Source organism: Xenopus laevis, chromosome 2L, assembly GCF_017654675.1.
Source record: "Xenopus laevis strain J_2021 chromosome 2L, Xenopus_laevis_v10.1, whole genome shotgun sequence".
NCBI lineage: Eukaryota > Metazoa > Chordata > Amphibia > Anura > Pipidae > Xenopus > Xenopus laevis.
In genome coordinates, this window is record NC_054373.1 from 69,355,586 (window position 1) to 69,367,454 (window position 11,869).

The following is an 11,869-nucleotide window of genomic DNA, read 5'->3' on the forward strand; positions in this document are numbered from 1 at the left end:
TTACAAAGGGACCTCCAAAACTTCGAAACAAATTGGGATCCACGGTCAGAGACAATCTCAGCAGGAAAACCATGAAGACGAAAAATATGTTTAATAAATAATGAAGAAAGTTCTGGAGCTGAAGGAAGTTTCCGAAGAGGGATGAAGTGTGCCATCTTACTAAATCTGTCAATCACCACCCATATGACAGTGTAGCCAGAGGAAGGAGGAAGATCCACAATGAAATCCATTGCCAAATGGGTCCAAGGGCGGGAGGGAACAGGCAAAGGTAAAAGTAGGCCTTTAGGAGGAGAATGTCCAGACTTGGATACAGCACAAGTGGAGCAAGAAGAAACAAAGTCTTTAACATCTTTTCTTAACGAAGGCCACCAGACAAGACGAGATAAAAGTTCAATTGTTTTCTTTACTCCAGGATGACCGGCCTGCTTTGAATTGTGGGATTGGACCAGAATGGATTGACGAAGCTCAGGAGGAACAAAGGCTACGCCTACAGGAGTTTCCACAGGAGCAGAAGATTGACTAGACAAAAGATGAGAAGCAATGGAAGGAAACAGGGCGGCAATGATCTTTGTGGGAGGCACAATGGGTTCAGAGTCTTCAGAGATGGGATCTTCAGGTAAAAAACTTCTGGAAAGGGCATCCACTTTCTTGTTCCTTGAACCAGGGCGAAAAGTTAAGATGAAGTTAAAACGTGAGAAGAACAGTGCCCATCTGGCTTGTCGGGGATTGAGGCGCTTAAGGGTCTGGATATACTCTAGGTTATTGTGGTCGGTGAAGATAGTTACGGGGACCGATGACCCTTCAAGTAAATGTCTCCACTCTTCTAGAGCAAGTTTGACAGCCAGTAACTCACGGTTCCCTACGTCATAATTTCTTTCAGAGGAGGAAAACTTTTTGGAAAAGAAGGCACACGGATGAAGTTTCCCATCAGAAGAGGATCTTTGGGATAATATTGCTCCTGCTCCGATATCCGAGGCATCTACTTTGATGAAGAAAGGTTGGAGATGTTCGGGGTGCCTAAGGATTGGGGCAGACGAAAAGGATTCCTTAAGAGTCTTGAAGGCTTCTAAGGCTAGGGGAGACCAATGTTGAGGTTTACCCCCTTTACGTATGAGAGCAAGAATTGGAGCAATCTTGGAAGAAAAACCTTTAATGAACTGTCTATAATAGTTCGCAAAGCCGATGAATCTTTGAATAGCCTTGACACTGGTGGGAAGAGGCCAGTCTTGAATTGCCGAAACCTTGGTTGGATCCATCTTAAAGCCTTGTTGGGAAATGATGTATCCAAGGAAGGAAATGGATGATACTTCAAAGGAACATTTCTCCAACTTGGCAAACAGATTGTTGTTTCGTAGCCGAGAAAGGACTTCTAGAACCTGAAGACGATGTTCTTGGAGGTTTTTGGAAAAAATAAGAATATCGTCCAAATAAACGACTACAAATCGCCCCAGCAGATCCCGGAAGATATCATTAACGAATTCTTGAAAGACCGCAGGAGCATTGCAAAGGCCGAAGGGCATAACCAAATACTCATAATGCCCGTCACGAGTATTGAATGCGGTCTTCCATTCGTCTCCTTCTCTGATCCGGATAAGATTGTAGGCACCACGCAGGTCTAATTTGGTGAAGAGACTTGCACCCTTGAGCTGGTCAAACAATTCAGAGATGAGAGGAAGAGGGTAACGGTTTTTCACCGTGATTTTGTTCAGACCCCTGTAGTCAATGCAGGGCCGCAAACCGCCGTCCTTCTTTTCCACAAAGAAGAATCCAGCCCCGGCCGGAGAGGAGGAAGGACGAATAAAACCCCTTTGAAGATTCTCCTGGATGTATTCCTTCATAGCAGAGGTTTCGGAAGGCGAAAGCGGGTAGGTGCGGCCCCTAGGAGGCATGGACCCAGGAAGCAGTTCAACAGGACAATCATAGGGACGATGAGGGGGTAAGGTTTCAGCAGACTTTTTATTGAAAACGTCAGAGAAGGCTTGGTAAACTGGAGGTAAAGAAGAATTCGGGGTTACAGAAGAAACTTTGATAATAGATTTGACAGGCAGACAGTTCTGTTGGCAAAAAGAACTCCATCGGGAGATCTGAGCTGAGGACCAATCAATGACTGGATTGTGAACACTCAGCCAGGGTAGACCAAGCACAATGGGAGTTGAAGGGCAGTCAATTAAGATGAAGGACAGTCTTTCAAGATGCATCGTTCCCACAGTGAAAGAAAGTTCCAGGGTTGACTGTGAAATAACAGCAGAGGATAATGGACGATCATCTATGGCTAGGACTCGAAGGGGAACAGCCAAGGGTTGAAGAGGGATGGAATGTCTTCCAGCAAACTCTCTGTCCATAAAATTCCCTGCTGCGCCAGAATCGAGAAATCTTTTGGGTTCCAAACTGGATCTGTACAGGAAGAAGAAAACGTAGTGTAGAAGAATGGGGAGAAGGACCAATTCCACCCAGGTAGGTCTCCCCAAACCTACCTAGGTGTTGGCGTTTCCCGGCTTCACAGGGCATTCATAGGCGAAGTGGGCCTTGCCCCCACAATAAAGGCAAAGACCAACAGCCCTTCTCCGAAGCTTCTCCTGTTCGGAAAGGCGAGCCCGTCCTATCTGCATCGGCTCTTCAGCCGGAGAAGAAGAACTTGCAGGAGCCGCAGGAGAAGAAGGAGGAGTAGGATGCGAAGCCAAACTGGGAAGAAATGGTCTCTGGAAGCGGGGAGCCAGTACTGGTTGAAATCTCTGGAATTTCCTTGCCCGTTCACGATCAACTTGATGCTCCCTTTGCCGGGTATCCACTTTCACTGCCAGGGCAACAAGGTCTTCCCAGCGTGGAGGCATTTCACGAGACACCAGTTCGTCCTTTATGCGCATTGCCAGACCATTATAGAAGGCAGCATGATAGCTATCGTTGTTCCACGAAGTTTCAGCCACCAGGGTACGAAATTCAATAGCATACTCAGGGACTGTACGAGTGCCTTGCTGTAGCTGGAACAAGCGAGCAGAAGCAGAAGTGGAACGACCAGGGGCGTCGAACACCGTGCGAAGATCACGGATGAAGGCCTTGGCATCGTCAATGACCGGATCCTCCTTCTCCCAGAGAGGAGAAGCCCACTCCAGAGCTTTCCCTTGCAGGCGGGTGATGATATAGCCCACCTTTGCTCGCTCCGAGACAAACTGACCAGGAAGCAGGGTGAACTGGATCTCACACTGATTAATGAAACCACGGCATGATTCCGGATCACCACTGTACAGAGGAGGTGCAGGGATGCGAGGTTCGGAAATCTGGAGCGGGGTAGCTGGAACAGGTGGACGAGCCGAAACCGCTGGAGACAAGGCAGGCAATTTTTCCAGGATTGCTTCTAGTGCCTGGCCGAAGTGGGTTTGTTGGGCTTCGTAGGTCTGCATTCGGGAAGCCAAACCACAAACGGCTCTGCCGACATCCGTAGGAACTTGAGGCTCCTCAGAAGGGTCCATGGCCCAATTATAATGTAAGGCCCGAGGGCCCTGAGGTAGTAAGGACCAAGGAGGAGGTAGCAAAAGTCCGAGTTCGCAGTACAAAGGGAGTAAGCAATAGAATAGTCGTAAACAGGCAGTAGAATCAGTTCAGGCAGACGAGGTTCAAATACGAGGGTTCAAGCAAGGTCGGTACACAAGATATTCAACAGGAAGCACACCCAGGAATCAGCAAGTGAAAACCTATAATTGGGCATTGAGGACAGTCTGAAGTTGCTTTAAATAGACCTGGGTTTGGCGCCAAATTTGGACGCCCTGACGTCATGACGCGGACGCCGACGCACTGACGCCGACGTCCTGACGCCGGCGCACATTCTGACGCCGGCAACCAATCCGGGAGCGGGAAGACGCTGACGTCATAATGTTGTGCCCAGCAGGATCCAGGCGGTCGCCATCTTGGACGCCATCTTGGGAAGAATCACCGATTTCCATTACAATTCCATACCTGTATTTTTCAATACAGGTCTAGACATAGGGGACAGTGTTGTCAGTGAAATGCTATTTTCACATTAGTTGCACTGACAAATACATTAGATAGCTTCAGGAAGGGGTTTGATAGCTCTTAAGCAACAAATACAGGGTTACTGAAAATACTGTAGCTCTTAGAACAAAGTTGACACAGAGACTGGTCCAGTTGCCCTCTATGAGTCCGGAAGGTTGAGGCAAATTGGAGAGGCTCCACCTTCCTCTGAATCAACTAGCAGTAAGGCAGGTTTTATTTAGAAAAAAGTTTTAACTTGATGGATGAGTGTGTTTTTCAACCTAACTGTGTACTATGCAATTTAGGGTTTTTATAATAGCAATGTTTTAATTTTAAGTCCATTATTTATCATTCACTAGACATACATTTTTTTCTTGTCTTGGCTGTATCGCCAACGCTATGAGATGCCAGATTGTGAAGATATTGAAAGGCGTATTCTTCACCTGACAGGGGATTTCTCAGCCCCTGCAGAGTTCTTTGTGACCATGGGAGTATTTGCATTCCTATACTCCATGTTTGCACTGGTTATCTATCTACGTTTCCATGAAGAATACACAAAGATTCGCAGAGTGCCAATTGTGGTATGAAGCAAAAAACAAAATGAGTATACAATGCAAGTGAGAGAGGAAAAACAAATTGCAAAATTATATGGAGTATTACAATGTTCACATTTAGTTTAACCTCTTGTCTAATGAAACCTTTGCTAGGTATACAAAGACACATTGGTACACACATTTTCAGGAGGCATCACTTATACTTTTGACCTTTTTTGTTTTGGCTTTTTCAGTTTAAGAAAAATAAATTCAGAATTCAGTTGAATACCTCAAAGCATCTCAAAAATCAGCAGAATTATAGGAGGTTCTCAGTGGAAACTTTTCATGTTCAAATTAATACAGACTGATTACTGTGAACTTTGTCTGGTAAAACTTCACACATTGTTTAATCCTGCTGCAGTTAAGTACACTGAGGCATATAGAAGGCCTGCACCTCTAACTGATACTTTCCCAAAGTTTGCAAAATTTGAAAAAAATCTCTTCAGTATATACAATCTATGCTCTGAAGGACAGCCCTTAAGGAGCTTCTTCTGAAATACAGGGTTTTTGTTGCACTAATGTATATTTGTTTTTTGCACCAAACTTTAAATGGGATCATATTATGGTCACTTGTACCCAAGGGTTCAATTACTTGCACATTTGCTATACATTATGGGTCATTAGAGATCACTATATCCGGTATAGCATGGGTTCTGGTTGGCTGTGCCATAAAATTGGCATGCAGCAAGTTTATAAACTTGCTCCCATCCAAAATTTGCTGGATGTTTGATATTAGTAGTAGATATATGCATATGTTGGGCAGAATGACAGTGCTCATAAAATAAAATATAGCTACATAATTATCACTGACCATGATTTGCATGAAAATTACAGTCATATGAAATGAATGCGGCTAAAAATGGCATATTTTACATACTGAATTTATTGCACCAGCTTAAAGTTTCAGCTTCTCAAAATCAGCAATGATGCAGGACTTCAAACTTGTCACAGGGGGTCACCATCTTGGAAAGTGTCTGTGACACTCACATGCTCATTAGGCTCTGAGGAGCTGTTGAGAAGCTTAAGGGTTGTTGCAAATTATTAAGCAGAAAATGAGGTTGGCCTGTAATATAAGATGATGCTAATTCCACTGGTTTCTGTGCTGTCATGTAGTAATTATCTGTACTAATTACTATTCAGCTTTATATTGTGGCATTTCTATTCTATATACACAGTATATTGTAAGTTGGTCCAGAGCATGTGTAGTGAATCAGCAAAAAAGAAGATGGGGAGCTACTGGGGCATATTTGGAGACACAGATTTTTACTGCTAAAGGACTGTGGTTGTCTTGGGCTGGTATAGAAGGCCTAAACAGAATGTACAACATTTCTAGCCTACTTCTTTAGCTTTATTTTTATAAATTTGGGCACCCCAACAGAGATACTACATCAATACTTAGTTTTGCAAAATGTAACTCTCTAGACGCCTCTTATAGCCTTTGATGAGTGTCTGGATTCTGATGGTGGTATTTTTGACCATTCGTCCTTACAAAATCTCAGTTCGGTTAAATGTGATGGCTGCCGAGCATAAACAGTCTGCTTCAAACCATCCCATAGATTTTCGATGATATTCAAGTAGGGGGAATGTAACGGTCATTCCAGAATATTGTACTTCTTCCTCTGCATAAATGACTTTGTAGATTTCAAAGTGTGTTTAGGGTCATTGTCTTGTTGCAATATCCAACCACTGCGTAACTTCAACTTTGTGACTGATGCTTGAACATTATCCTAAAGAATTTGTTGATATTGGGTTGAATTCATCTGACCCTTGACTTTTACAAAGGCCCCAGTCCCTGAACTAGCCACATAGCAGCACAGCATCATGCAACCTCCACCAAATTTGACAGTAGGTAGCAGGTGTTTTTCTTAGAAGTCCTGAAGCGGCGAAAAGACCCAAATTCACGAAAGGAGGTGAAGTTGAATTCCTGAAGCCTTTTGTTTACACACAGTACTCAGGAGTGGCTGCTCATATAACCTTCACATCATACTAAACACGATCAGTCCCAAGTCTCTGGCTAAAGCTATCATGTAGTAGTTGAACTATAGCTAAGCACATTATTAAGAGACTACAACAAGCTAATTGGTGCAAGATTACAGCTAGGAGGAGACATTGGAGTCTAACTATCATATACAAAACTTATAACTGACTCTGAGAGTCAGGCAAAGCAGCCAGACAAGCACAGTAACTTCTGGTACATTTAATACAACATCGCAGGTGGGTGTGGCCTGTACCATTATTACTCTCAGCTTAGACAGGAAGAGGAACAGGAGTTAGTCATAAGATAATGGCAAAACAGCAGAAATGCCCTTAACCAAAATGGCCACACAAGCAGGTTACAACAATAAGAATAGCCATATCACCTAAAATGGTCATATTTATATAAGTTTTGCATACTTTTCTTTCTCTACAATCATTATAAGTGAGCATTATATTTCTCAGCCATTTGTAAAAACTTCCATTTATGAACCTGTAGTGTTTAACAGCAGCTCTTTTAGGAAAGGTTTGTTGATGTTTATTACTATGCAGCACAGGGGACATTAGAGGGCGCCCTCTATAGCAGGCCAGATACATTGCCTTAGCCATGTGGAGCAGAGCTGGCCACATCTCATCTTGTTTGTATATGGCAATAAGCTTTTTTCTTATTGGTTCAGGAATGTGACTGACAGCGTTGCTTCACAGAATGGTTATTTTATCTGTTTTGTGAAACAAAACTGTCATTTTTGGAAAGAATGGATCCTGTGCTACAAAATCTTGCTTTCTGTCAGAGATATCTATTTTGTCAGTCAAATCTAGCTTGACAAGCACTAGTTAGTTACACTATTATATATTATGTCCAACTTTGTTTTTACATAATTCATTCTGTAAGTAACTTTGCACATAAGTGCGTCCGTTAGATGGAGGTTATACATTTGTGCGACAGATTGCTTGTTAAACTGTACAGAATGGAGTTCTGATATAATGACATCCTTTTGTGCACTAACCAGATTTTGTTTTCATTCTTTAATAGAAATAAGTATTTTGTATATTTTTTTCTCTGTGTATGGTCACAAATACTTATATAACATGAGAGACATTCCTTCTGTGTATTAGGGATAGTTTTGTATACAGAAAGTATTTGGGAGAAGGGTACCCAATTTTTTGCACAGCCAATTTTTCACATTTGATTTAAAGGACCAGTAACGTCAAAAATTATTACAAAAAAATTCGTTCTAATACAACGGAAAAAAAACACCAACACAAATTAAAATTTAAAATAGCAAAGCCTTTATTAAGAAATAACTTACAGAAACTCCACTTCCTGTCCTCTTCAGAAACGGTGAAAGGGCAACCATCCATCTGCAGCGCTCGATTTCTCCTCCTGACTATACACTGACAGCGTGTCCACTGCCCGATCGCCTTCTCCAGCTCTTCTTCTTCCAGCAGCAGTAGGAAGGCGATGTCTCCCGCTCCTCCGCTCCAGGAATGCAGCCCTGACTGCCGACTCCGTGCCCACTCCGTCACTGTCAAGGCAGCTGAAACAAATCAGCCAGAAAAGAATTCGTCCAAGGAAGAACGCTTCCAGGCTGCTGGTAAAACAACAATCCTATAGGATTCCTTTTCTCCAAGAGTAACAATCCCTACTTGCTCCCAGTCTCTCGTGGCGCCACTGCCTGTCACTCGCCACCTTCCCGGGACATGACATTTGCTGGAGACGTTCTGCTGCCTGCTGCCTTTCCTTCTACAACTTTGCTCGCTCTCCTGTCCCAAACTGTCGGCATCCGCTAATAGGAGGACTGAGCTTGGCTGCGTGGAGGAGGGCAGGAGCCTTGAAAGGCTGTTGCGGGGGAGGACGAGCCGCAAACCTGTGGATAGCAGTGTGCAGGGGGGAAGTGATGGCCACGGCTGCCTCTAACCCCTACCTCCCCAGCAACAGCATCGGTATCCATTGTGCGCTCAGACTCAGGGGGAGGAATGCAGCCTGTTCTTCCTTGGACGCATTCTTTTCTGGCTGCTTTGTTTCAGCTGCCTTGACAGTGACGGAGTGGGCACGGAGTCGGCAGTCAGGGCTGCATTCCTGGAGCGGAGGAGCGGGAGACATCGCCTTCCTACTGCTGCTGGATGAAGAAGAGCTGGAGAAGGCGATCGGCAGTGGACACGCTGTCAGTGTATAGCCAGGAGGAGAAATCGAGCGCTGCAGATGGATTGTCGCCCTTTCGCCATTTCTGAAGAGGACAGGAAGTGGAGTTTCTGTAACTTATTTCTTAATAAAGGCTTTGCTATTTTAAATTTTAATTTGTGTTGGTGTTTTTTTTTTCGTTGTTTTAGAACAAATTTTTTTGTAAAAATTTTTGACGTTACTGGTCCTTTAATTTCATACAACTGCATACTGCTTCACTAAAAATCTTTGTTCAGAAAACACCTCACTCCGTACTCCCACTTTCCCAGATGTTCCTGGGAAATGAAAGACATACCCTTGTTATCTTTTTTGTTGAAAGTGGAGTAAATTATTATGCAGGCTGAAAGGGGTTCCCAAACTTTTTCATATGACTGTATGCAAACTGTAATGATGCAATTTCTGCCATTCCTATAGGATTTGTGTGTGACTGGTGCCTTTGCCTTTTTGTGGCTTGTGGCAGCTTCAGCTTGGGGAAAAGGCCTGATGGATGTGAAGGTGGTCACTCAACCTTCCAGCCTTGTCTCATCAATGCCTCTATGCCAAATGGAAAAAGACACTTGCAATGCTGCCTCTTCACCATATTTTGCCCTTGCTAATCTATCCGTGGTAAGTCAAAATAAACCCTCCTAAAATTCCACTTGTTTCCGTGTCATTCAAGTTTTTTCAAATGATTCATGGTTAATGGAGATTAAAACATCTTAGGCCCTATTCAGATGCCTCCCTCCCCTCTGCTGAACTACAACACAGTAGAAACTAAATGCTGCCTTTTTTGCCATAATTGTTAAGAATCACCAGATTTACTGAAGGCAAACATCTTGGGCTTCTTTGTCCTTCCCAGCTTCCCAGAAGCATGCACATTTGAAGTCAGGACTGGATAGGCTTCAACTGTGCATGTCCCTGGCCACCATAAAGCAAGGAATTTTATGTCAAGTAGTACAAGAAGGCTGTCACAAACATAGTAACATAGTTACTAAAAAACACACGTCCATCAAGTTCAACCTTTTAGTTTTTTGGTTTTTTTTAATCTGCCTAACTGCAAGTTGATCCAGTTGATGCAAAAAACCCATCTGAAGCCTCTCCAATTAGGGGGAAAAAATTCCTTCCTGACTCCAAAATGGCAATCATCATCATCATCATCATCATCATTTATTTATATAGCGCTGTCAAGATACGCAGTGCGTTACTGCAGTTATAGCAAACAGGGAATAAATGGTGGATAACAGACAAGGATTACAGAGTACAATAGGGTTTACAAACTAAAAGGTTAGGGTACAATTGAGACATTAGGATTATATAAACACTTTGTCATTTTTGATACAGCAATGTTTAATTAAGGTACATCGAATAGGCCTCTTTAAACAGATGGGTCTTTAAGACAATCTGACTAGTCATCAACTAGTACTATGAGCTATCTTCCATAACCCTGTTTTCCCTCACTTGCTAAAAAGCTATCCAACCCCTTCTTAAAGATATCTAATGTATCAGCCTGTACAACTAATTCAGGGAGAGAATTCCATATCTTCACAGCTCTCACTGTAAAAAACCCCTTCCGAATATTTAGGCAGAACCTCTTTTCTTCTAATCGGAATGGGTGACCTTGTGTCAGCTGAAAAGACCTACTGGTAAATAAAGCATTAGAGAGATTATTATATGATCCTCTTATAAATTTATACATAGTTATCATAACTCCCCTTAAGCACCTCTTATCCAGCGTGAACATCCCCAATTTGACCAGTCTTTCCTCATAGCTAATATTTTCCATACCTTTTACCAACTTAGTTGCCCTTCTCTGTACCCTCTTTATACAATAATGTCCTGTTTGAGTGACGGAGACCAAAACTGTACGGCATATTCTGGATGGGGCCTTACAAGTGCTCTATACAGTGGAAGAATGACCCCCTCCTCCCTTGACTCTATGCCCCTTTTAATACAGCTTATTTGCCCTTGATGCTGCTGACTGTCATTGCTTGCTACAGCCCAGTTTATCATCTACAAGGACTCCAAGGTCCTTTTCCATAATGGATTTGCCTAGTGCAGTCCCATTGAGGGTATAAGTGGCTTGGATATTTTTACATCCCAGTTGCATGACTTTACATTTATCAACATTGAATCTAATTTGCCACTTAGCTGCCCAGATTGCCAGTTTGTCAAGATCATGTTGCAAGGATGCCACATCCTGGATGGAATTAATTGGGCTGGATAGTTTTGTGTCATCTGCAAACACTGATAAATTTCTTACAACACCCTCCCCTAAGTCATTAAAGGGATCCTGTCATCAGAAAACATGTTTTTTTCAAAACGCATCAGTTAATAGTGCTACTTCAGCAGAATTCTGCACTGAAATCCATTTCTCAAAAGAGCAAACAGATTTTTTTATATTCAATTTTGAAATCTGACATGGGGCTAGACATTTTGTCAATTTCCCAGCTGCCCCTGGTCATGTGACTTGTGCCTGCACTTTAGGAGAGAAATTCTTTCTGGCAGGCTGCTGTTTTTCCTTCTCAATGTAACTGAATGTGTCTCAGTGAGACAAGGGTTTTTACTATTGAGTGTTGTTCTTAGATCTACCAGGCAGCTGTTATCTTGTGTTAGGGAGCTGCTATGTGGTTACCTTCCCATTGTTCTTTTGTTTGGCTGCTGGGGGGGAATGGGAGGGGGTGATATCACTCCAACTTGCAGTACAGCAGTAAAGAGTGATTGAAGTTTATCAGAGCACAAGTCACATGACTTGGCGCAGCTGGGAAATTGACAATATGTCTAGCCCCATGTCAGATTTCAAAATTGAATATAAAAAAATCTGTTTGCTCTTTTGAGAAATGGATTTCAGTGCAGACTTTTGCTGGAGCAGCACTATTAACTGATTCATTTTGAAAAATGTTTTCCCATGACAGTATCCGATTAAAGAACAAGTTAAATAAAAGTGGACCCAATACCGAGCCCTGAGGGACCCCACTAAGAACCTTACTCCAAGTAGAGAATGTACCATTAACAACCACCCTCTGTACCCGATCCTGTAGCCAGTTAAGCCCAACAGACCTTAGTTTAGAATACCATTCCACTACTTTGTATTACAGTTAACAGCCCAGTATTGGGGAGGATTTTGAGAGGACCTAAGATGTTTTAATGCCTTTCA

The 11,869-nt window shown here is 42.9% G+C and overlaps 1 protein-coding gene across 1 annotated transcript in view; it reads left to right on the forward strand.

Moving 5' to 3' along the window:
• LOC108704549 (synaptophysin-like protein 2) overlaps positions 1-11,869 on the forward strand; it is an 87,541-nt gene that overhangs the window by 73,712 nt on the left and 1,960 nt on the right. Inside the window, exons 4-5 of the mRNA XM_041582000.1 lie at positions 4,347-4,568; positions 9,151-9,342. Coding sequence (XP_041437934.1) covers positions 4,347-4,568; positions 9,151-9,342 — 414 coding nt within the window. The remainder of the gene's footprint in view (positions 1-4,346; positions 4,569-9,150; positions 9,343-11,869) is intronic.